The sequence below is a fragment of the Passer montanus genome, unplaced genomic scaffold, assembly GCF_014805655.1.
Source record: "Passer montanus isolate IOZ18808 unplaced genomic scaffold, ASM1480565v1 scaffold163, whole genome shotgun sequence".
Lineage (NCBI taxonomy): Eukaryota > Metazoa > Chordata > Aves > Passeriformes > Passeridae > Passer > Passer montanus.
The window spans coordinates 567,886-589,772 of record NW_024363494.1 but is presented as its reverse complement, the minus strand read 5'-3'; the positions used below and the strand labels follow the sequence as shown (position 1 = coordinate 589,772).

The 21,887-nt window shown below is 57.7% G+C and overlaps 4 protein-coding genes across 6 annotated transcripts; 2 read left to right on the top strand and 2 right to left on the bottom strand.

The window, feature by feature from the left end:
• Positions 1 to 266: 266 nt before the first annotated feature.
• TMEM138 (transmembrane protein 138) lies at positions 267 to 2,797 on the bottom strand. The gene is made up of 5 exons (XM_039703480.1): positions 2,671 to 2,797; positions 1,716 to 1,937; positions 1,472 to 1,643; positions 665 to 740; positions 267 to 582 (listed from the first exon to the last, which is right to left on the bottom strand). The coding sequence occupies exons 2-5, from the start codon at positions 1,841 to 1,843 to the stop codon at positions 470 to 472; spliced, it is 489 nt and encodes a 162-aa protein (XP_039559414.1). The 5' UTR covers positions 1,844 to 1,937; positions 2,671 to 2,797; the 3' UTR covers positions 267 to 469.
• Positions 2,732 to 5,183, top strand: LOC120499594 (cytochrome b ascorbate-dependent protein 3). Of its 2 annotated transcripts, none has more exons than XM_039703478.1 (6): positions 2,732 to 2,884; positions 3,714 to 3,919; positions 3,983 to 4,191; positions 4,265 to 4,419; positions 4,639 to 4,795; positions 4,908 to 5,183. In XM_039703478.1, the coding sequence occupies exons 1-6, from the start codon at positions 2,844 to 2,846 to the stop codon at positions 4,929 to 4,931; spliced, it is 792 nt and encodes a 263-aa protein (XP_039559412.1). In that variant the 5' UTR covers positions 2,732 to 2,843; the 3' UTR covers positions 4,932 to 5,183. The 2 variants fall into 2 exon arrangements, with proteins under 2 accessions (XP_039559412.1, XP_039559413.1); XM_039703479.1 differs by lacking the exon at positions 2,732 to 2,884 and adding an exon at positions 3,044 to 3,090 and having other exon boundaries at positions 4,908 to 5,180.
• Positions 5,184 to 5,573: 390 nt separating this feature from the next.
• Positions 5,574 to 9,921, bottom strand: TKFC (triokinase and FMN cyclase). 2 transcript variants are annotated; one of them, XM_039703476.1, is made up of 18 exons: positions 9,823 to 9,921; positions 9,129 to 9,171; positions 8,836 to 9,025; positions 8,654 to 8,764; positions 8,389 to 8,570; positions 8,240 to 8,318; positions 8,052 to 8,141; positions 7,905 to 7,939; positions 7,723 to 7,807; positions 7,560 to 7,649; positions 7,360 to 7,476; positions 7,070 to 7,189; positions 6,849 to 6,986; positions 6,483 to 6,589; positions 6,296 to 6,399; positions 6,184 to 6,217; positions 5,988 to 6,077; positions 5,574 to 5,900 (listed from the first exon to the last, which is right to left on the bottom strand). In XM_039703476.1, exons 2-18 carry the CDS (start codon positions 9,132 to 9,134, stop codon positions 5,730 to 5,732), a joined length of 1,749 nt encoding a protein of 582 aa, XP_039559410.1. In that variant the 5' UTR covers positions 9,135 to 9,171; positions 9,823 to 9,921; the 3' UTR covers positions 5,574 to 5,729. The 2 variants fall into 2 exon arrangements, with proteins under 2 accessions (XP_039559410.1, XP_039559411.1); XM_039703477.1 differs by lacking the exon at positions 9,823 to 9,921 and having other exon boundaries at positions 9,129 to 9,191.
• A 66-nt stretch (positions 9,922 to 9,987) lies between these two features.
• On the top strand, positions 9,988 to 21,682 carry DDB1 (damage specific DNA binding protein 1). Its single transcript, XM_039703475.1, has 27 exons — positions 9,988 to 10,252; positions 10,641 to 10,789; positions 10,867 to 10,983; positions 11,880 to 12,101; positions 13,296 to 13,410; positions 13,510 to 13,607; positions 14,302 to 14,460; positions 14,805 to 14,888; positions 15,040 to 15,156; positions 15,477 to 15,579; positions 15,675 to 15,750; positions 15,830 to 15,938; positions 16,156 to 16,334; positions 16,415 to 16,578; positions 16,659 to 16,766; positions 16,979 to 17,186; positions 17,282 to 17,377; positions 17,534 to 17,645; positions 18,083 to 18,206; positions 18,445 to 18,609; positions 18,949 to 19,043; positions 19,167 to 19,337; positions 19,809 to 19,918; positions 20,091 to 20,260; positions 20,371 to 20,473; positions 20,692 to 20,815; positions 21,106 to 21,682. The coding sequence occupies exons 1-27, from the start codon at positions 10,192 to 10,194 to the stop codon at positions 21,187 to 21,189; spliced, it is 3,423 nt and encodes a 1,140-aa protein (XP_039559409.1). The 5' UTR covers positions 9,988 to 10,191; the 3' UTR covers positions 21,190 to 21,682.
• Positions 21,683 to 21,887: the final 205 nt, after the last annotated feature.

The window sequence follows — 21,887 nt, the reverse complement described above, 5'->3', positions numbered from 1 at the left end:
CCGCTCTATCCCCCGCCCCTCTCGGTGGTTTGGCGGCGCGCGCGCTGCCGCTCTACCCGCACCTCTCTATGGCGGGAGGACCGATCGCTGCCGCGCGGGTTCGAATCCCGCTCCTTCCCAACCCCGCCCCCTCGTATCCATCGGGATAAGAATCCCACACCGGAACCGGGAATGGCCCCGTCTGGCGGCTGCAAGCGCAGCGCCGAGCTGGGTTACAGTGCAAGGAGTGCAGCCGTGACACCGGGTGGGCACAAACACCCAGCAGCCTCTGGAAAACACATCTGATTTATTCCTTCAGGGTTTCCAAAAACATTCCAGTCGCAACCACGGCCGTGGCCCTGAAGTGCAGGGACACCCCACAAGCCTCCCGCTGACTCCCAAAATCCCAAGGGCTGGTCCCCAGAGAAAGGATGAGCCGGAACCGACCCCCACGGAGCCAGTGGAGTGCAAGGAGATTCCAGGGGATCCATCAGCCACGGAAGTGGGCAAATTCCTTGCGGAGCCAGAGTGAATCCTGGTAGAAGAGGGGGTCTCCCAGATGCACAGCTGTCCGCTTGTAGAAGTAGCAGTAAAGCACGGCCGCTGCAGGGAATTTGGGGATGAGAGAGGGCCCCCAGCACCCCCAAGGGATGTGGGATCCCCACCCTGATCCTTGGATCCTTACCCAGCCTCTGGAAAACGAACAGGGTCTGAAGGCCTTCAGTCCAGATGAAGCGGCTGGAGTCACGCCAGCGCAGGTTCTGAGGGGGTTGGAAAACTGGGAATAACCCTTGGAGCAGCTTCCTTGAGCCCTCCCAGAGCCCTCACCCCATTCCAAAGGTTCTGAGCAGGATGGAGGGACATCAAGCCAGGAGTTACACCTGCAGAAGTTTGGGAAGCTCCCTGCCCCAAAGGTTAAGCAGCTCAGGGGATTTAGGCATTGAGCCCAGACCTATTCCGGCTTCAGACTGCAGATCCCTGCAAATCCCTGCAAATCCCCTTCCTGGACGGCGTGGGCAGCACCCGAGCAGCTGCTGTGGCTCCTGACCCCCAAAACATTCCCTGTGCTCCGGGGCAGCAGGATGGAGGGAACTCCAGGGGGTGTCCAGGGGATGGGAACTGCTCCATTGGGAAGGAGCTAGGAAGGAGTTTATTCAGGAAGGAAAAGAGGAAGGTGCTGCTGGGACAGATCCAGGAGCTGTGGGAAGGGAGGGGGCTGCCCCCAAGTAGAGGGATCAATCCCAGAAAAAGCAGGAGCTGCTAGCACAGGCTTTCCCTGGGGAAAGAGGATTTTCTGATGGGTCACGGCCCTTAGGGAATGAGCTGGGATGGGGCTGGGGCTGGGCAGGACCCTTCCAAGCCAACCACAGGGTCATGGAAGGGGAACATCCTCCACGGGACACCTTCCAGGGGGAGACCAGCACTGTGGGAAGCTGGGGGTCAGGGAAAAGCCCCCTGGGAGAATCCAGCAGCCGTGCCCACGCCACCCTACCATAATCCAGACGTGGAAGGAGATGCTGAGCGCCAGGTAGGCCGCGGAGAGCAGGATGGTCCCCTTGAACTTGTGGAAGAGGAGGTTGACCAATCCCGCCTGGAAAACGTAGGTGTTGAAGAACATGAGGAAGACGATGATGACATTGAAGACGACGGCGATGTCCTGGATGCTGCCGGGAGAACAGAGGGACTGTGGGCCCCAGGCTCTGCCGGGGGTGCTGCCCCACCTGGCCCACACTCACATGAAGAGCACGAGCTGCACGGCCGGAGCCGCGCGCAGCAGCTCCGAGAAGGAATTCACAAAGAGGTCGTAGGAAAGCAGCAGGAACTGCAGGAACAGCACCAGGCTGTAGTTGCTGGGCTGGAGCATTCTCCTCCCTGGGGCGTGGAGCCCTCAGCCCCAGCATTCCCAACGGATCATGGCGCTGGGGGGGCTCAGCAGGGCCTCTCCCGACATCCCAAACCTGCAGGGGGAACACAGGGGTTGGGGTGGATCCCAGAAACCAGGACAACCCAATGAGCTTTCCCCTGAAATCCACCCCAATGCCCATGTGAGGAAATCCAGGGATGAGTGAGACGTGCAGTCCCAAGAAGCAGTGTCCAAGCAGGTTATTCCTGGCTGTTCCCAGCTCCATGGGCAGTTCTGAGCAGGTTCGGGCATGTCCCACTCTGGGCACAGGGACAGAGGAGTCAGGAGAGACAGACGGAAATTTTTGGACACCGGAGCAGGTACAGCACTCGTGGGACACATATCCCACGGGAACAGCCCCCTCAGGGATCATCCTGGCTGGAGAGGGACGGAGGGGACAGGGATCCCGGCAGGAAAAGGGCTGTGCTGGGGCTGAATTCCCTGAGGGGGCACATGGTGACAGACGGGGGTAAAGGGGCTGGAAAAGGACGGAAAGTGGCCGGAAATATGGGGGAAGAAAGGCTGGACATGGGAGCGGGAAACTGACGGACATGAGAGGGGAAAGAGCTGGATACGGGGATGAAGAGATCCCTCTGTGCCCCTCCACATCCCGCGTCACTCCGTCCCCTCTCACAGCCACCACCGCGGAGCCCCCGCGCCCACTCTCGCCGCCCTCTCCCCCCGTCCCTGGCCGCCCCCCCGGTACGCCCGAGCCCCCCTGGGTGCCGGAGGTGCCGGTCCCGGGGGTCCCGCGGGGTCCCGGCCGTGCCCCCGCCCCGGGCGCTCACCCGCCGCCGCCATCTTGGTCCCCATGGAAACGGCCGCCAGAGCCGGAAGTGAAGGCGGAAGTGGAGGCTAGAGGACCCGCGGGGCCGCTCTGGCCGCCGCTCCCCTCTGTGGCAGCGCATTGGGGCGGGCGGGAAAACCATAGAGATGAGCAGGCAGAGCGGCGCTCGCCAAGATGGCGGCGCCCAGTGACGAGGAGGGGGCGGTGGGGCCCAGGTACAGCCCCGGGGTTGGGAGAGCCGGTGGGCGGCTCCGGGGTTGGGAGGGGCCGAGGGACCTCGTGGTGTGGGTTTGGGGGGGTGTCAGGGCCGGGCGTTTTGTTCCAGGTCTAGGGGAGCCGCAGGTTTGGGGGGGGCTGTGGAGTCACGTGTTCCCTATTTTTGGGGAGCCATGGCACCGAGTACCCCAGATTTGGGAGATCCGTGAGTCTCTGTGTCCCGGATTTTGGGGAACCATAGGGCCGCATGTCTCCACCCGTTTCCTGTCTCTGTGTCCCGTGAGGCAGCTGATTTGAGGGTGTCGGGACATCCCCGGTCCCCGGAGGGGACAGAAATACCCATTTCTGGGGGCGCATGCAAATCACATGCAAATGAGAGCGATCGGGTTTCTGCCAGGGGGACCATGACAGCTGACACCGAGAGCCCCTCGCTGCCATTCCCTGGAGTGCTGTGCCAGGGAATTCTGCTCTGCACGTCCTGTTCCATCCCTGGCCTCCTTCCCAGTGCAGGGCACAGCTGGACTCTGGTCACCCCCTCAGGGTTCCCGGTTCCCCTTTCCGTGGTTCCTCCTGGCGCTGCCGGAGAGCCCCAAAGGCACCGCAATCCTCCCCAGGTGCCACCATCCCGGATCCATCCCTGCCACCATTCCCAGGCCGGGAAGCAGCTGGGCCACCATCGGTGTCTGGGAAGCAGCTCCATCCCTGTCACCTTGCCCAGGCTGGGAAACAGCTGCCCCCCCACGCCCTCTAGGGCTCCCAGTTCCTCTTTCCGTGGCTCCTCCCTGGGACCGCATCCGGAGCCTGAGCCGGCTCCTCGCTCGCCCACAGGTGCCACCACCGCTCCTCGGCCATGCTGGACGTGCCCTTCCTGCCCTTCTGTGCCTTCCTGGGAGCGCTGGGACTGCTCTGCGTGGCCATGGTGGGCACCTGGTGCCAGCACTGGCGCGGGGGCTTCTCCCTGGACGGCAGCTCCCGGACGTTCAACTGGCACCCGGTGCTGATGGTGACGGGGCTGGTGGTGCTCTACGGCGCAGGTGAGCAAAGGGAGCGCGGGGATCCCGCCACGGCTCCTTCCTGACGCTTTTCCCCCCTCACAGCTGCCCTGGTTTACCGCATTCCCAACACGTGGAGCGGCCCCAAGCTTCCCTGGAAGGTGCTGCACGGCAGCTTGGCTTTGGGAGCGTTCGTCCTGACCGTGCTGGGGCTGGCGGCCGTGTTCAGCTTCCATAATTCCCAAGGGACGCCCAACATGTACTCGCTGCACAGCTGGATGGGGCTGGGAACTGTCCTGCTCTTCTCCTGCCAGGTGGGAATCCCTGCTGGATCCCTCAATCCCTCCGGCATCCCAAGTTTTCCACCCTCACCTTCTCTCCCCACAGTGGGCAGCGGGTTTTGGAGCGTTCCTGCTTCCCTGGGCTCCCACCTGGCTCCGGGCACTCTACAAGCCCATCCATGTTTTCTTTGGCTCCACCATCCTCATGCTGTCCGTGGCTTCCTGCGTGTCAGGAATCAACGAGAAGCTTTTCTTCAGCCTGTGAGAGTCAGGGGCGGCGGGGGTGGGCTTGGGAAGATCCCTCGCAGGGACAGGGGGGGCTCAGGATGTGGATTTGGGCTGGATATGGGAGTGACCAGCGCAGAGCAAAGGGAACTGAGCACTTCCTCAGGTGTGTGGCTCCCTGCACACTTCCCTGCAAGGTTTGGGGTGGGGTTCAGGAATATCCAGATCATTCCCAGCCTCTCTTCCCCGCTCCAGGAAGAACGGGACCATGGCGTACAAGCTCCTGCCGGCTGAGGCCGTGTTTGCCAACACCCTGGGGCTCCTCATCCTCATTTTTGGAGTGCTGGTGGTGGCTGCCCTGGCCAGGCCCAGCTGGAAGCGCCCGGATTCCGACTCCCCGGACTCCCGCCAGGTACGGGACGTGCTGGGTGGATTTGGGAAGGTGAATTGGGAAGCTGCCCCCCAGCACAGTCCCGAAGGTGGGGAAGGATTGAGGGATCCCGGCTCATCCCTGTGTCCCACAGCCCCTGCTCTCTGCCGAGCGCTGATCCCAGGGATCTCCCAGCACTCCCAAGCTGCATCCTTGTGCCTCCACGTGCCAGCTGCTGCCTGGATCCCGGGCCATGCCAAACCCCAGCGCTTGCCGGTGCCATCCCTCAATGCCGCAGCAGCTGGAGCTGCCGGAGCCTCGCTGGGACAAAGAGGAGCATCCGGATCACTCCCACTCCAGAGGATCCGGCTCAGGGTGGAGCCACTCAGGGACCTCACGGACACGGAATAAAACATTGGCTTCTGCAGGGCTCTGCTACTCAAATCCCTGGGGACAAGGGAGGGCCTGGGGTGGGAGAGGTGGGAGCTTGGGAGTAGGTCCTGGCCAAGCCAAGCTGTCCCTTCCAAGGGCTTGTCCTTGCTGGCTCCCTGAAGACATGGGACAGCTCCCCGTGGTCACCCCACGGGATCTGGGATCATGCTCTGCCCTGTCCCTGCTTCTCCTTTGCCCCTTTCCCAGAATCGCCCCCAGACCCCGTGCCCAGACCCATGTGAGCTCTGTGGTTTCCCCTCCACACCCTGGGTTTCCTTCCTCCCCCAGTCACAGGATCCCTGTTCCCATCTCCCTTCCCAGCCTGGAGCAAAGGGGGGCACCCCCAAATTCCACCATCCTCCCCCTCCAAGCTAGCATGGGGGACACGGAGGGTTAACATTTATTGAGAAAGATCCTTGAAGGAACACGGGGGGTTATTGGGATACACCTCCCTCTCACACAGCAGGGACACAAGGGTTTATTGGGATAACCGTTTCTAGCACTACAAGGGGACACAGATTTTTAGGGATACACATCCCTGTCATTACTGGGGGCTGCCCAGGGGGTCCTGCAGCCCCTGCAGCACCGCTCCCAGCACTGCTGCCACTGCCACAGCCCCGGCATCGGGCTGCTCCAGCCGGGAGGAGCGGATGTAGCTGGCCCTGCCTGCCCCAGCCTCCATGTGCCTGGTGGCCTCCGCCGCCGCCTCCGCGCTCTGCCAGGGAAAACAGGGTGTTTTCCAGGACAATGGCAGGGATTCCCATCCAATTTTCCCACTATCTCAGCTCCCAGCTCTGCACACCTGGACAGCTGCCGCCAGCACTCGGAGTGGGTGGGCACCGGGACTGCGCAGGGAATGCAGAGCCTGTGCGGCTGCAAACAGCGAATCCAGCTGCAAAGAGTGGGAATTAGTCTGGGATCCAGGGCTGAGGCCAGGGGGGAACTCCCTGGCATCCTCCTGGAAGCCTTCATGGCTCCGGGGCTCTCCCAGCACTCACCATTGTCCGGTCTCCTGGCGCAGCTCCTCCGTACCTGTGTGGGATGCAGGGAAATTCAGGGGGGATTGGGATTCCCAGGGGGAACTGGGATTCCGCAGCCCCCGGCACTGACCTCTGCATGGCCTCAATCCCGGCGTCCATGGCATCAGCCCACGCCGGGAAATCGCTGCGGCCACGCAGGCTCTGGCCAGCCGCCGTCAGGAAGAGCCCGTAGAGCTTTGGGAATATCATCAGTCATATCCTGGAAACACGGCCAGGTGTGTTCTCCCATTCCCATCTCCATTCCCATTCCCACTCACCACTCCGGAGGAGCCTCCCATCTGCTCCAGCACCACATCAGCCAGGGCGGAGAGCAGCTGGGCTGGAGCGGCCGGAGGCGGCCGGGAGCGCATCCATTCCTGGATGGCTGTGGGAATGGAAGGGATAACGGGATGGGGGGTGGCCCTGCAGTCCCCTGTCCCTTGTGGGGACAAGCAGGGACAGCCCTCAATTCCATAGGGAAGCTGCCACTGGATGCAGACACATTCCAGGATACAATTACAGGAAGGGACACCCCAGGTTTCCTTAGTCCCACGAAGGGATGTCCTGGGGAACTCCCCGCTCCTGGGAGGTGCCACTGGGGTAGCATTCCCCACAATTCCCTGGATAATGGCCCCCACACCCACCTTGGGCTGCCTGGGCGTGGGTGTGGCCGCAGTCCCCGTCACCTGCTCCCCGATCCAGCTCGTTGAGCTTTTCCTTCATATCCAGCAAGGTGCTGCACACCCGCTGCAGGACCCGCTCCACCCGCGCCGTGCTGAGCCCTGCCGAGAGGAGATGCATCCTTGCATGTTCCTGAGGGAAACTGAGGCACGCAGGGGTGTGACAAGGCATGGGAGCCCTGTACCAGTTCCAGTCTCATCCTGTGGCTTCCTGGGTGCCTCTGTCGGTGCTGGCACCTCCTCCCTCCGGGCAGTCGCCGGTCCCGCGAGAATGTTGGGCCACGCCATGGCCGTGGTCTTGGTATCTGGAAAAGCCAGAGGCACGTGGTGGCTCAGGATCCCATTGGATCCTCACTGGCACACCCAGCAGGCAGGAATTCCACCTCCAGACATCCCACTGACCTTGTGTCCCATCACCCAGTATGTGGAAACCCCCGTGTCCCAATCCCAGGCCACATTCCCACCGGGAACTCACCGATCAACCTGAGCAGCTCCTCATCCACCAGCATGAGGGTGAGGGAGACTCCAGCCATTTCCATCGCCGTCATGAAGGATCCCACCAAGGCCCGGGCGATGCGGATCCCTCGGTTCTCTGTGGGATCCAGGATCGAGACAGGGTCATTCCAGAGCGGCCGGAGCCAGGGAATGGGATCCCAAGCTCCCCTCTGCACTCACCCAGGCAGCGCACAGCAGCTCCAGCCACAATTCCCAGCTCCAGGCAGGACAATCCACCCAGATTGTTCACCACGAGCACCACAGAGGATCCTGCAGGAAGGGGGCAGGATGAGACTGGGACCCAGGGGGTTTGGAGGAGCACAGAGGGTCCTGGGGAGCTCACCAGGGGTCAGGGACAGGTGGGAAGCACTGGATGGATCCGTCATGTGCTTCAGCATTGTCTCCACAGCCTTATCTGCCGGCAGCACCTGGGGGGGACACGAAGGAGGGGAAGAGCAGAGTGGGGAGATCCGGGAATAGGGGGGATCTGGGAATGGGGAGGAAGCAGCAAAATTTCCTCCTCACCTTCATCCTTTGCACTCCAGCCTCGCCGTGGATCCCTACGGAGATGGGGCCGTGTCACATCCCAGCCCTGGTGATGGCTCCCCGGGGGGGCAGGGACACTCGGACCCTCCAGGGACCCAAGAGGGACACCAAGGGGCCGCTCCTCACCCAGCCCCAGCTCCATCTCGTCCTCAGCCAGCTGGAACGAGGGCTTGGATCCCGGGATGCTGCAGGGAGAGAGGCTGAGACCCAGGGTACCTGTGCGGGTGGGAATGTTCTGTTAAAACTGGGGGGATTTTTGGGATTCAGGGGGTGGGGGACACAGGACAGCATTTCCATGGGATATCACAACGCACCCATGACTTTGGCAGCTGCCATCGCCTTCTTCTCGATCTCATCCAAGCTCGCTCCCGCCTCGGCCAGAGCTCCCGCCACCTGTCCCGGGCAGAGCGGGTCAGCGACCCCCCAGAACTCCCCAGATTCCCACAAAGGGTCCCAGCAGCACCTTGTGGATGAGGATGGTGCCACAGATCCCGCGGCGCCCGGCTTTGCCTGGCTTGGTGAAGGCGCAGTCGTCGCCCACCACCACCATCCGCACGTCGGCCCCCTCAGCCCGCGCCCGCTCCAGGGCCATCCCGAAATTCAGCCGGTCCCCGGTGTAGTTCATCACGATCAGGAGGATCCCGGCTGCAGGAGGGACGTAGAGACAACGGCAACGGTGCGGCACTGGAGGGAGGAACCCCAGAATTCCACCCCGGGGCGTTCCCAACCTGCTCCGGCCTGTGCCACGGCCCGGATGGCCGCCAGGATACTGCCCACGGACGGGGACGCGAACATGGCTCCGGCCACCACTCCAGTCAGCATTCCCTTCCCCACGTAGCCTGCGGAGAGGGCAGAGGGCTCGGAGCCGCGTCCGTGGGTGGGGGGTACAGGTGGGACAGGGGGGTCTCACCTGCGTGGGCGGGCTCGTGGCCGGAGCCCCCCCCGGACAGCAGGGCCACACGGCCACGGATGGCCTGCAGGTCATCCCGAAGGACCACCCGGTGTCCCTGGAGCAGCCGCAGCCCCGAATTGCAGGCCACCAGCCCGGCCAGCGCGTCATCAGCGCAGCCGGACACCGATGTCACCAGCTTTTTGGGGACCTGTGGGGAAAACGGGGAGCGGTGGGATGGGAAAAGGAGGAATGCCAGCCCCACAGGAATGCCAGCCCCACAGGAACGCCAACCCGCCCTGCTCCGGGCTCACCTCCATGGGAGCGGAGCGCCGCACTCGGATCCGAAGACGGAATCTGTCCGGAAAGAGGGCAAGGTCCAGTGTGAAGTGGACAGCGGTCCGGAGGGGGCTGGGAAGGGGGCGGGATGGGATGGTGCCTGGTGTGATGGTGATGCTATGGGGAGTGTCCGGCGGGCTTGGGGCTGGCGCTGGAGCTGTCCCCAAACACGCACACCTCCCCAGGCAGGGAGCTCCCTCTGGGAATTGGCGCCAGGATGTGACCACTCCCCCGGCACCCAGCCAGGCCGCCCTGCTGGAACGAGGCGCCAGCATGGGACAGCCTCTGAAGAGGCCGCCTTTTCGGGATGAGGGAGGACAGTGACGGCCACTCCTCAAAGAGGCACCTCCTTTTGAGGTGGGAAATCAGCATGGGACTACCCCCAAACAGGGACCCCCTTTTTTTTCTTTTTTTTTTTTCTTTTTTTTTTTTGTGTTGGGGAGGCTCCCACGTTCAGGGATCTCCTCTCAGTGTAGGCCCTTGGCGGATCCACACTCCCCCCTCACAGCCGGGACCCCTACCCCAGCTTTCGGGGGGCACAGAGCTGCAGGGAGGGGGCTGCACCCTCCCATGCGGGGCCCTTCCTTCGGGATACGGCGTGGGGTCGGGGCGGGATCAGCGCTGGTCCCGCGGCCTCGGGGGGAGACCCCCGCGCATCCCCCTCCACACCTGCGCTCTGCCGAGTCCTCCAACCGCCCTTATCGGCTGCTCCTCCGAGTCCTCCCAGCGGGCTAGAGCGGCTCCTCTCGTCTGCTCGCTAGAGCGGCTCCTCTCGTCTGCTCCTCCGAGTCCTCCCGGCGGGCTAGAGCGGCTCCTCTCGTCTGCTCGCTAGAGCGGCTCCTCTCGTCTGCTCCTCCGAGTCCTCCCGGCGGGCTAGAGCGGCTCCTCTCGTCTGCTCCTCGCGGTCCTCCCGGCGGGCTAGAGCGGCCCAGCGCAGCCACTTCCCGGAAGTGGCGGCGGTGACGGCGGCGGGGAGGCCGCGCTTTCCGTTCCCGCCGGTTTTCCTCGCGCCCCCCGGGACCCCCCGGCTCCCCCAGCATGTCCTACAACTACGTGGTGACGGCGCAGAAGCCGACGGCCGTCAATGGCTGCGTCACCGGTACGGCGGGGCGGGCGTGAGGGGAGCGCCCCGTTTGGGAGTAGCGGGGGATTTTGGTTTACCGGAGGGTTTGGGGGCTGCCGGAGGGTTTTGGGATACTGGGGGGTTTTGGGGTGGAGGAAGGATCAAAGTGCTCCTGAAATCCATAATAGTGAGAGAAAGTGGGGTTTGGGGAAGCCATGGGAGCCCAGGAGAGAGGATTCCTGAGGAAGAACAGTAGGGAGAGCGTTTCTGCGGAAAAACGAGGAGCGCGGGCCGAGGGAAGGCAGTTGCTGAGAGCGTTTGGCACTGTGGAAGGAAACAGCTCCAGGGAGGCTGTGGAAGTGCAGCCCGGCTCCCCGAGGTGCCAGCTGATCCCTCCTGCGGGATCCCTTCCCTGTTTTCCCAGGACACTTCACCTCGGCGGAGGACCTGAACCTGCTGATTGCCAAAAACACCCGGCTGGAGATCTACGTCGTGACGGCCGAGGGGCTGCGGCCCGTCAAGGAAGTGGGGATGTACGGGAAAACCGCCGTCATGGAGCTCTTCCGCCCCAAGGTGGGTGCTGTGCCCCCCGGGCGGGCTGGGAATGCCCGGCCCTGGAACTCGCGCTGACCGCGGTGTTTTTGGGGCAGGGCGAGAGCAAGGATTTGCTGTTCATCCTGACGGCCAAGTACAACGCCTGCATCCTGGAGTACAAGCAGAACGGGGACAGCATCGACATCATCACCCGTGCCCACGGGAACGTGCAGGTGAGGGGCAGGCAGCGCCTGGGCTGGGGATTGCCTTCCCTGGGCATGGCTTTGCCTTCCCTGGGCATGGCTTTGCCTTCCCTGGGCATGGCTTTGCCTTCCTGGTGCAGCAGGGTGCTGGATTTCTGCTCCTCTCTTGGTGGTGCCTTGCCGGCTGCTGGATACAGGAGACATCACAGGATGTTTCCAGAGTTAGTCTTGGTCTCTGGAAGGATTTGTGGAATTCTGGGGTGGTTTGGGTTGGAAGAGAGACCTTAAAGCTCATCCAGTTCCCTTTCTGTGGGCAGGGACACCTTGTGCTATCCCTGGTTGCTCCAAGCCCCATCCAGCCTGGCCTGGAACACTTCCAGGGATGGGGCAGCCACAGCTTCTCTGGGAAATCCATCCCAGGGCCTCATTACCCTCACAGAGAAGGATTTCTTCCCAATATCTCATCTAAACCAGCACATGGAATCCTGGAATGGTGTGGGATGGCCAGGACTTAGAGATCATCTCGTTCCACCCCTTGCCATGGATACCTTCCACTAGACCAGGATGCTCCAAGTCGTTTCCCTATGGATTCAACTATATTATTGGGAGACCTTGTGGAATAACAAATTAAATTTAAGGAAAATTAAAGCCTAAACTCCTTGTGGGGCCGAATTTTCCCTGGGAAATGAATCCTGTGGGAATTTGTGGTGAAGCTGTGCAGTGTGGGAGCTCTGCCAGGTGGGGCACTTGGAAAGGTGTCTCCTCCTTGGGGCTTCCCATCTGGAATTCTCTAGCCTGTTGGGAAGTGTGCAAGGAGCCATTCCTCACCTGAGGGCTGGTAACTAGCTCCTATCCCTGTTTTTCAGGGATATTGTCCCGGCACTAATCACCCTTTTCTTTGCCCTCTCTCTGGAATTGTCCCTCAGGATCGCATCGGGCGCCCCTCGGAGACCGGGATCATCGGGATCATCGATCCCGAGTGCCGGATGATCGGGCTGCGCCTCTACGATGGCCTCTTCAAGGTCATCCCCCTGGACCGGGACAACAAGGAGTTGAAGGCCTTCAACATCCGCCTGGAAGAGCTCCAGGTCATCGATGTGAAATTCCTTTATGGCTGCCAGGCTCCCACCATCTGCTTCGTCTACCAGGTGCCTGCTTTTCCATGGATAACCCAGGTGGAGCCAAGGGCTCCCAAGGTTTTCCAAAGGCTTTTTGGAAGGCAGAATGAGGGATGATTCCAGTTCCTCCAGGTCCCTATTTCTCCATACTGCCTTTTTCCAACTCTGGGAGGGAGGAAGCAGCACTTTCCCACAGGATTCCTGGGCAGCTCTGCCTTGGGTGGGAATTTTCCTGGTTATACCCCCCAGGAGGAGTTTAGGGATCTTTCCAGCAACATCCACAAGCTGTTGTTTCCCACAGCGAGACTTGAGCCTTTCCTTAAAAAACAAGGCAGTGACCTCCTTGCTATTCTTGGGAGGTGATTCCAGGTGTGTAAAGAGTATTCATAACCTCTCCCATCCTTTGGCTCCTCATGGAGGGGAGCATTCCAGGTTTTCTCTGGATGCCTATTTGGATCCTTTGCTGTTCTGACTGAGCAAAGGATTAGCTTTCCTGTGTTAAATTCCAGGCTATCCCAAGCTTAGCTGAAATCCCATGCCAGCAGTGGCTCCATTATTCCTTGTTTGGGCACTGCTGGATCCCCCCAAATTTCCTGAAGGGAGGAAACCACTTTGTCACTGCATACCTGGAAAAATGCTTTTCCAACTTTTAAGGATTCCATGATCCATGTCAAAACAACTTGAACCCTTGGAGCAGGATGTCAGTTCTGACTCAAAAACCTCTGGATTGTTTCTATCCCTGCCTATGTAGAGGAGAATGTTTCCAAGCTGTTTCCTTGATTCTTTCTCCATTTATTACTCATTATCCCAGGACTTGGTCTGACTAGGACAGCAGGAGCTGGGATGATTTTTGGGAAGTTCTGAAATTATAGGGAAATATGATAAAAACCCCTGAAATCCTGAACATTTGCAGGAGCTGGAGGAGGGGGTGATACTCCATTATGCCACTTGTTCCCAGGTTGTCAAGAGGAACACAAATTCCAGAATATCAGTTCCCATGTCATTGTAAAACAATGGAAAAATACTTTCCAGTCTTTTCCAGCACAGGGCTTTCCTCAGGGGGTAATTATATATGGAAAAATTTGGGAAAATGGTGGCGTGTGGATATGGGGGAGGTTGAGGAGGTGAGAAGCCTCAGAAGCTCTCTGGAATGGGTGTTTTTGTAGGAGCTGAGGTGGAATCTCCTCACTTCTGGAATCTCATCCACTTTTGCTTCTCTTCCAGGACCCCCAGGGCCGCCACGTGAAGACATACGAGGTGTCCCTGCGGGAGAAGGAATTCAACAAAGGCCCTTGGAAGCAGGAAAATGTGGAGGCTGAAGCTTCTATGGTCATTGCAGGTTGGGCCTTGTTTGTAACAGATCTTCCCATGTTTTTCCAGGCCGGATGGCTCCTTTTTTTCCAGGCAGGTTGTCTCATGTTTGTTGTGTGCCCCGCAGTGCCGGAGCCCTTCGGAGGTGCCATTATCATCGGGCAGGAATCCATCACCTACCACAATGGGGATAAATATCTGGCTATCGCTCCTCCCATCATCAAGGTGAGGGGAGCCAGGACTGCATCCCAAAAAATCCCTCCTTTCCCAGGCCTTCCAGCCAGCAATTCAAACCCCTGTTGTCCCAAGTGTGGTCTAACAGTGCCACTTACTTGGACTTCCTGAGGTTTGGCTTCCTGGTCATTGGTTTTGAGGGCTGAGGGACATCCATGATCCTGTGTGCCTCCTCTTTCTGTAGAGCTCTTGGAATTTTGTTTGGGCCCCAGGGAATGGGATTCATTAGGAATTAGTGCATGGTCTGGGCACAGTTCCAGGGCAGAGCCTGGTTTCATTTCAGGCAGTGGAAAACATGGATGAGCCCCTTGGAGACTTGTTCAGAGGAGAAGAGGCTTAAAGATTTTGGGACAGCATTTGGAGTTGTGGGTTTTGTGGGAATAACAGGCCACTTCCCACGTTTAATTGGAGGAGGAAGCACCAATGGCATGGCTGAGGTGCTGCTCCAAGCTGAAAGAGGGCTGGAACTGCCATCCAAAGGTCCTTTTAACATGGAGATAAAGACAGGCTTAAAATCTTGGGGGAAGAAACAGAAATATTGGTGCCTGAAGGTTTCAGTCCATTCCTGGAGCTCTGGAATGGGTGGGATACTGGAACTGGGAGAACATCACCTGCACAGAACTTTGGGGGAACCATTTTGGGGAATGTTTGAATGGAATCCTAGAATTTCCTTCTTTCTCTGCAGCAAAGCACCATCGTGTGCCACAACCGCGTGGATCCCAACGGATCGCGGTATTTGCTGGGAGACATGGAAGGGCGGCTCTTCATGCTGCTCCTGGAGAAGGAGGAGCAGATGGATGGCACTGTCACCTTGAAGGATCTGCGTGTGGAGCTGCTGGGAGAGGTAGGAATCACCTGGGCCAACCCTGGCACTTGCCTGGGATTCTCCCAAGTCTGGAAAGGCTCGTTTCAGGAGTGAGTGGGAATTTTGGGAGCCTTGCATTTGTCACAGCCCTGAACTGTTGGGAAAATATCCTGTGGGCACTTAAACTTACACCTCCTTCCCATTTTTTTTCCTGGTACTTGTACTGGAGGAGCTTGGACTGTGGGATTTATGACGGGATTAAATCCCCTTACCATGCCCAGGGTTTTTCTGTTGGATAACAGCTTAGTGGTGGAAGGTGTGCGTGTGTGTGCCAGGACCTTTCCATGCCACTGGTGGGTGACCTGCCTCTTCCCATTTCCCAGACATCCATTGCTGAGTGCCTGACCTACCTGGATAATGGAGTGGTGTTTGTTGGCTCCAGGCTTGGAGATTCCCAGCTTGTGAAGGTACGTGGCAGCTCCTGGCTGTGTGTTCCCACAGGACTCGATTTCCATCAAAACCTGGAGATGTGGATACATTTTCCTGTCTTCTCCTTGCCCACCCTTTCCCTGTCCTGCTTCTTGAAAGACAAAAATTGATTCCTGTGTTTATTCCCAGCTCAACGTGGACAGCAATGAGCAGGGATCCTACGTGGTGGCCATGGAGACCTTCACCAACCTCGGGCCCATCGTGGACATGTGCGTGGTGGACCTGGAGAGGCAAGGCCAAGGCCAGGTAACATTCCTGCTTTTCCCTCCTCACTGCTGGGAATTTTTGGCTGAGTGTATCCATAAAATCATAGAATCCCAGAACGGTTTGGGTTGGAAGGGACCTTAAGGATCATCTCATTCCATGGGCAGGGACACCTTCCACTAGACCAGGTTGCTCTATGCCCTGTCCAGCCTGGCCTTGGTGGATCTTTCAGGATCTTTCTTCCAACCCCAAACCATGATTTGAGAATGGCTTCCCCATTTCCATGAGAAATGGGACCTCCCAGAGAAGAGTGAGAGAACTTCCCAGGCACAGCTGGTAAAGTCCATCTGCTTTTCCTCCAGCTGGTCACCTGCTCCGGGGCCTTCAAAGAGGGATCGCTGCGGATCATCCGGAACGGCATCGGGATCCACGAGCACGCCAGCATCGACCTGCCGGGAATTAAAGGTGTGGGAGGTGTCCTGCAGCCTGAGGGGGGACATGGTGGGCACAGATGAGGTTGAGATGTGGAATTGTGAGGAACTGTGGCCTCCTTGTTGCAGGATTGTGGCCACTGAGGTCAGATCCGCACCGGGAGACAGACAACACCTTGGTGCTGTCGTTTGTTGGCCAGACCAGGTAAAGGTGGGATGAGCTGATCCAGGCTCTCAGCCCCATGTTGGAACAGGAATTAATGGGAATTCCCTTTCCTGCTCAGGGTTCTGATGTTGAATGGAGAGGAAGTGGAAGAGACGGAGCTCACAGGTTTTGTGGATGACCAGCAGACGTTCTTCTGTGGCAATGTGGCACATCAGCAGCTTATCCAGGTAAATCCAGCATGAGGAAAACATGGATATGGTCTCCTGGAGCCATAGGGATCGTGACATACCCAGGCCAGAGGTTGGAGTGCTTCCCTGAGTTGATGGGATCAGCAAACAGGATCCTGGGTTCATGTTCTAAGGGATATGGAAAGAGGGAGGTTCTTGCTGTGCCACCCACCTTGGAAACACTCTTCTCCATGATTTTTCTTGTTTCTCTTCCCAGATCACCTCTGCCTCAGTGCGACTGGTCAGCCAGGAGCCCAAAGCCCTGGTGAGCGAGTGGAAAGAGCCCAATGGGAAGAACATCAGCGTCGCTTCCTGCAACACCAACCAGGTGGTGGTGGCCGTGGGAAGAGCCTTGTACTACCTGGAAATCCGGCCCCAGGAGCTCCGGCAGATCAGGTAAGCCCACCTCCTGAGGCCTCCTGGGATGCTGGGATTTGGGATCCAGGCTGACACCTGTCCTCTCTTCTTCCTCCCAGCTGCACGGAGATGGAGCACGAGGTGGCCTGCCTGGACATCACCCCCCTGGGAGACTCCAATGGGATGTCCCCGCTCTGCGCCATCGGGCTCTGGACCGACATCTCTGCCCGCATCCTGAAGCTCCCGTCCTTCGAGCTGCTGCACAAGGAGATGCTGGGAGGAGGTAGGAGCCTCCCAGGGGTGGCAGTGGTCACTGTTCATGTCCTGAGTGACCTCATCCATCCCTTTCCCTGCTTCCCACAGAGATTATCCCTCGCTCCATCCTGATGACAACCTTTGAGAGCAGCCACTACCTCCTGTGTGCCCTGGGGGACGGAGCTCTCTTCTACTTTGGCCTCAGCCTTGAGACAGGTGACCTTTTCCCTTCCTTTCCATTTTTTTTGGGAAAGATCCTCCTTGCTTTCTCAGCCTCATGCTCAGGTGGGACTGGCTGTGGGCTGGAGGATTTCTCCAGCACACTGGAGGAAGGAGATAGATTCTTAAATCTGGGGTGTGCTTACCCGCAATCATTTTTTCCCTGAGGTGTTGTGGCACATCCCAATCCCTTTTCCCTTTGAATCCAGGCTTGCTGAGTGACAGGAAGAAGGTGACCCTGGGCACGCAGCCCACGGTGCTGAGGACGTTCCGCTCCTTGTCCACCACCAACGTGTTCGCCTGCTCCGACCGCCCCACCGTCATCTACAGCAGCAACCACAAGCTGGTCTTCTCCAATGTCAACCTCAAGGAGGTCAACTACATGTGCCCCCTCAATTCCGATGGATATCCCGACAGGTGAGCCTGCCACGAATTCCTGATCCAAAGGGATATGGAGGAGAGGGAGGTTCTTGCTGTTTCACCCAGTTTTCCATTATTTTTTTCCCCACAAGTTTGGCCTTGGCCAACAACAGCACCCTGACCATTGGCACCATTGATGAGATCCAGAAGCTGCACATCCGCACTGTTCCCCTCTATGAGTCACCCAGGTGAGGATTCCTGGGATCAGGGTGCTCTGCTGCACTGGGCAAGGGTTGGGGTGATGTTGCCATCCCAGGAGCAAACAGACAGCTCTTGTTGCTTCCAGAGCTCTTGGAATGGCCTTTCCTGGCTCTCCCACCCACATGGCTCTGTTTATCCCACAGAAAAATCTGCTACCAGGAGGTATCCCAGTGTTTCGGGGTGCTCTCCAGCCGGATTGAGGTGCAGGATGCCAGTGGGGGCACCACGGCGCTCAGACCCAGTGCCAGCACCCAGGTAAGATCCCAGGCTGGGTCATCCCTATGCTGTGGGGATCAGAATTCCTGATCCAGGTTTTTCTTGTTGGTCCTCTCTTCCAAAGCCATGAGTCCAGTCCCGTTCCTGAGCTGGGGAGGAATGGGATGGTGGGATCTCTCTGAGGGGGTGACACAGCCACAGTTCCACCTGATCCCCTTTATTTTTGGGTGCTGCTCCTTCCATATCCCATACAGGCTTCTGTGTGGTCTCCAAAGTGTTCCTTTTCCCCAGCTCTGGAAACCAGCTCTTTGTAAACTCAGATTAACACCATCACTCAGCCCTGCAGGAGCAGGGAGTGTGTCCCTGTACTCATTCCTTGCTCTACCTGCTTTCCCATCCCTTTTCCTGCTCACTGGCTACCTGAGGCTGTGTGGGTATCAGTAGCACCAGGATGTGACGGATTTTCCTGTTCCCAGGCCTTGTCCAGCAGCGTGAGCACCAGCAAGCTGTTTTCCAGCAGCACAGCTCCGCATGAGACATCCTTTGGAGAGGAGGTGGAAGTGCACAACCTGCTCATCATAGACCAGCACACCTTCGAAGGTACCTGTCCCATCCCAAAATCCAGCCTTTTCCATCCTGGAGAAGCCATGGGGAGCTTCTGCCAAAGCATTTTTCTGGAGGAAAATCAGCCATAAGCTTTAGGGAATAACAATTTTTAATGGCTCAGGGTGGTGGGGAATAGGGCAGGGAATCTCTAGGATGTGTCTTAAGCTTTGAGTTTAAGGACTTGAAGATCCTAATTGTTCCTACCTTTCCCACTTTTTTTTCCCCCCCCCAGTGCTCCATGCTCACCAATTCCTGCAAAATGAGTATGCCCTCAGCCTGGTCTCTTGCAAGCTGGGAAAGGATCCCAACACCTACTTCATTGTGGGCACTGCCATGGTGTATCCTGAGGAAGCGGAGCCCAAGCAGGGCCGGATTGTCGTCTTCCACTACTCCGATGGTAAGAACAAGGTCTTCTCACCTGGAAAAATCCAGCTTTTTTGGTGGGAGATCAGGGATGAACTCCTCAAACCCCAGAGAGCTTGTGTCACAGGAGCAGATAGTTTTTCCCAAGGAATCTGTTGTCAGGATCTGTAGATGCTGTGTTCCCTTTCCCCCTGTCTCCTAGAGACGCCCAAGAATCCCTTACCAGCCCTGGATTCTGGGATTTACTTTCCGTGTCACTTGTCCCCCTCAGAGACATTTTTTTAGGAAGCAAAATTCAAGCCGGCTCGGCTGAACCCCCTTGACTTCCCACTCTTTGGATAAACAACCCAAGTAATGCCTGGCTTTATTCCAGGGAAGCTGCAGAGCCTGGCTGAGAAGGAGGTCAAGGGAGCTGTGTATTCCATGGTGGAATTCAACGGGAAGCTGTTAGCCAGCATCAACAGCACAGTAAGCAAAGCCCTGGCTTATTTTTAGGAGCGTGCTCGTGGATCTGGATGTCAGCCAGATGTCTGTTGAGGAGCATATCCCAGCTCCCGTGTGGAGAATCCCAATCCGTGTCCCATCCCACAGGTCCGTCTGTACGAGTGGACAGCGGAGAAGGAGCTGCGCACGGAGTGCAACCACTACAACAACATCATGGCCCTGTACCTGAAAACCAAGGGGGATTTCATCCTGGTGGGAGACCTCATGCGTTCTGTGCTGCTCCTGGCCTACAAACCCATGGAAGGGAATTTCGAGGAGGTAAGGAAGCGGTGCCAGGCATCAATTCCAACAGCTCTGGGCACAGGGAATGGTGTTGGAGGGGATAAAAGGAGGAGTTTGGCTTGACTGGATACAGTTTGACATGGATCCCTGTGGTTTCTGGAGGAATGGATCCCTCAGTTTCCAGGGAACTGGCTGTGGGAAGAGCAGCTGGTGCCTGGTGGGTAGGAGGTGCCATCTGGGATGCCTGGTGTCCACTTGGAATGGGGGTTTAAATTGCTCGAGTGGCTTTGGCATAGGCTGCTCTGCGCTTTCTCAGGATCTTTTCCAAGTGCCACTTGGACTAGGACCATCTCCAGGAGTGCCTTTCCTGCTCAGCTGCTTCCTGGAGCAGAGAGGGACATGCTGGATCCCACCTCGCTCCTGAATATTGGTGTTGAGTGGGATGAGGATGCAGGATTCCAGGCCAGGCCACCTGGACACAGCGTGTCCCTTCTTGGCCCCTTCCAGATTGCCCGGGATTTCAATCCAAACTGGATGAGTGCTGTGGAGATCCTGGATGATGACAATTTCTTGGGAGCAGAGAACGCTTTCAATCTGTTTGTGTGCCAGAAGGACAGGTAAACTGGATGGGATGGATTTGGAATGGGATGGGATGGGACAGCATAAGCTGGGAGGGATGGGATAATGGGATGGATCTTTGGGAAAACTGGAGGAGCATTCCCAGCTTTTGGGAGCAAGGGAAAGTTTGGAGTGCCCCCATCTGGGACTGAGTGGTGTTCGGGATTCCAGCGCGGCCACGACGGATGAGGAGCGGCAGCACCTGCAGGAAGTGGGATTATCCCACTTGGGAGAGTTCGTCAATGTCTTCTGCCACGGATCCCTGGTCATGCAGAACTTGGGAGAGACCTCCACGCCCACCCAGGGATCCGTGCTCTTTGGCACTGTCAATGGAATGATCGGTAAGGAGCAGGGGCTGAGGATTCCCTGCAGAATCCTGGAATGGTTTGGGTTGGAAAGCTCATCTGGATCCACCCCCTGCCACATTCCCATGACCGTTATTCCCATGCAGGCCTGGTGACATCCCTGTCGGAAAGCTGGTACAACCTGCTCCTGGACATGCAGAACAGGCTCAACAAAGTCATCAAGAGCGTGGGGAAGATTGAGCATTCCTTATATCCTTTAGCATTCCAGCCAGCAACTTGTGCTGGGTGGAGTTTACCAGCTGGAGAGGGTGGGAGTGGGTTTGCCATTGCCCTGAGCAATCATGGAATTAAAGTTGGGAAATCTCTGAGACCACAGAGTCCAACCATTAACCCAGCACTGACATCCCACCATTTTAACCATGTCCAGGGTGTTATTCCCTGTGGATTTGGCTCCTTGACAGCAGCACCTGGAGATCGTTCCACACGGAACGGAAGACGGAACCAGCCACAGGATTCATCGATGGAGACTTGATCGAGAGTTTCCTGGACATCAGCAGGCCCAAGATGCAGGAAGTGGTGGCAAACCTGCAGGTGAGCTTGGGAATGTGGCATTGGATCCTTCAAGGATCTTGCTCAGGAATCCAGGCTCAGTAAATCATGGAATTGTAGGGTTATGGAATGGTATGGGTTGGAAGGGACTTAAAGACACCTCCCACTAGACCAAATTGTTCCAAGCCTTGTCCAACCTGGCCTGGAGCACTTCCAGAGATGGAGAAGCCACAGCCTCTCTGGGGAAGTGCTAAATCCACACCTTCCTGAATGATCTGGAAATGTTTTTTGGCACCTCCCAATGTCTCCAATGCCTTTCCCTCCCTGTGCAGATCGATGACGGAAGTGGGATGAAGAGGGAAGCCACCGTGGATGACCTGATAAAGATCGTAGAGGAGCTGACCCGGATCCATTAGCAGGACTCGGGATTGTTCCCTGCCCCTACCCTCCACATGGAGCAAGAGAATCCTTCCCCAGCTGTGCCCAACACTGGCAGCAGCGGCCAGAGGGGGACGGAATCTCACAGGGGAAGCAGCTTTTCAGGAATTTGGGGAGGAGGTGTCAGTCATCATGAGTTCTGTGGAATTGGTTGGGCCCAGAACTGTCCCTTTCCTTGGGTGATCCACTGGGATCTGACGCCCTTGCCTCGATTCCCTTTTCCCTGGTGTACTTAGATATTTTATTACTTGTTTTGGCTTCTGGTTTCGCGTTTGATCCTGGTTTGGGGTTTTTTTGATTCCTTGTGGTTTTTTGGAAGAGGAATCAAAGCTGAGGAGCAGCTGAGGCTGGAGCCGAGCAGGATAACTCTCTCTCCATAGGATCCATGCCTTGCTCAGGGGGGAAAGTTCTGGAAGGTTTAAGCTGTTGCTGATTTCAGAGTTTTGCCAAATAAAGTAGTCCGAGAGGAAAGATCTGTGTCCTGAGGAATGATGATATCTGTGTCCTCGGTTCTGGGATCTCAGGGACACCTCTTTTTCAGGTGCATTTTCCTGGCTTTTATTGGATTTATAGGAAATTTTAGTTTGTTGCCTGGTTGCCAGTGGCACTGTGAGTGCCTTGAGAGGCAGATTGTAGTGGAATTTTTTTGGGAAAGCTGGATTTTCCAGCTTTCATT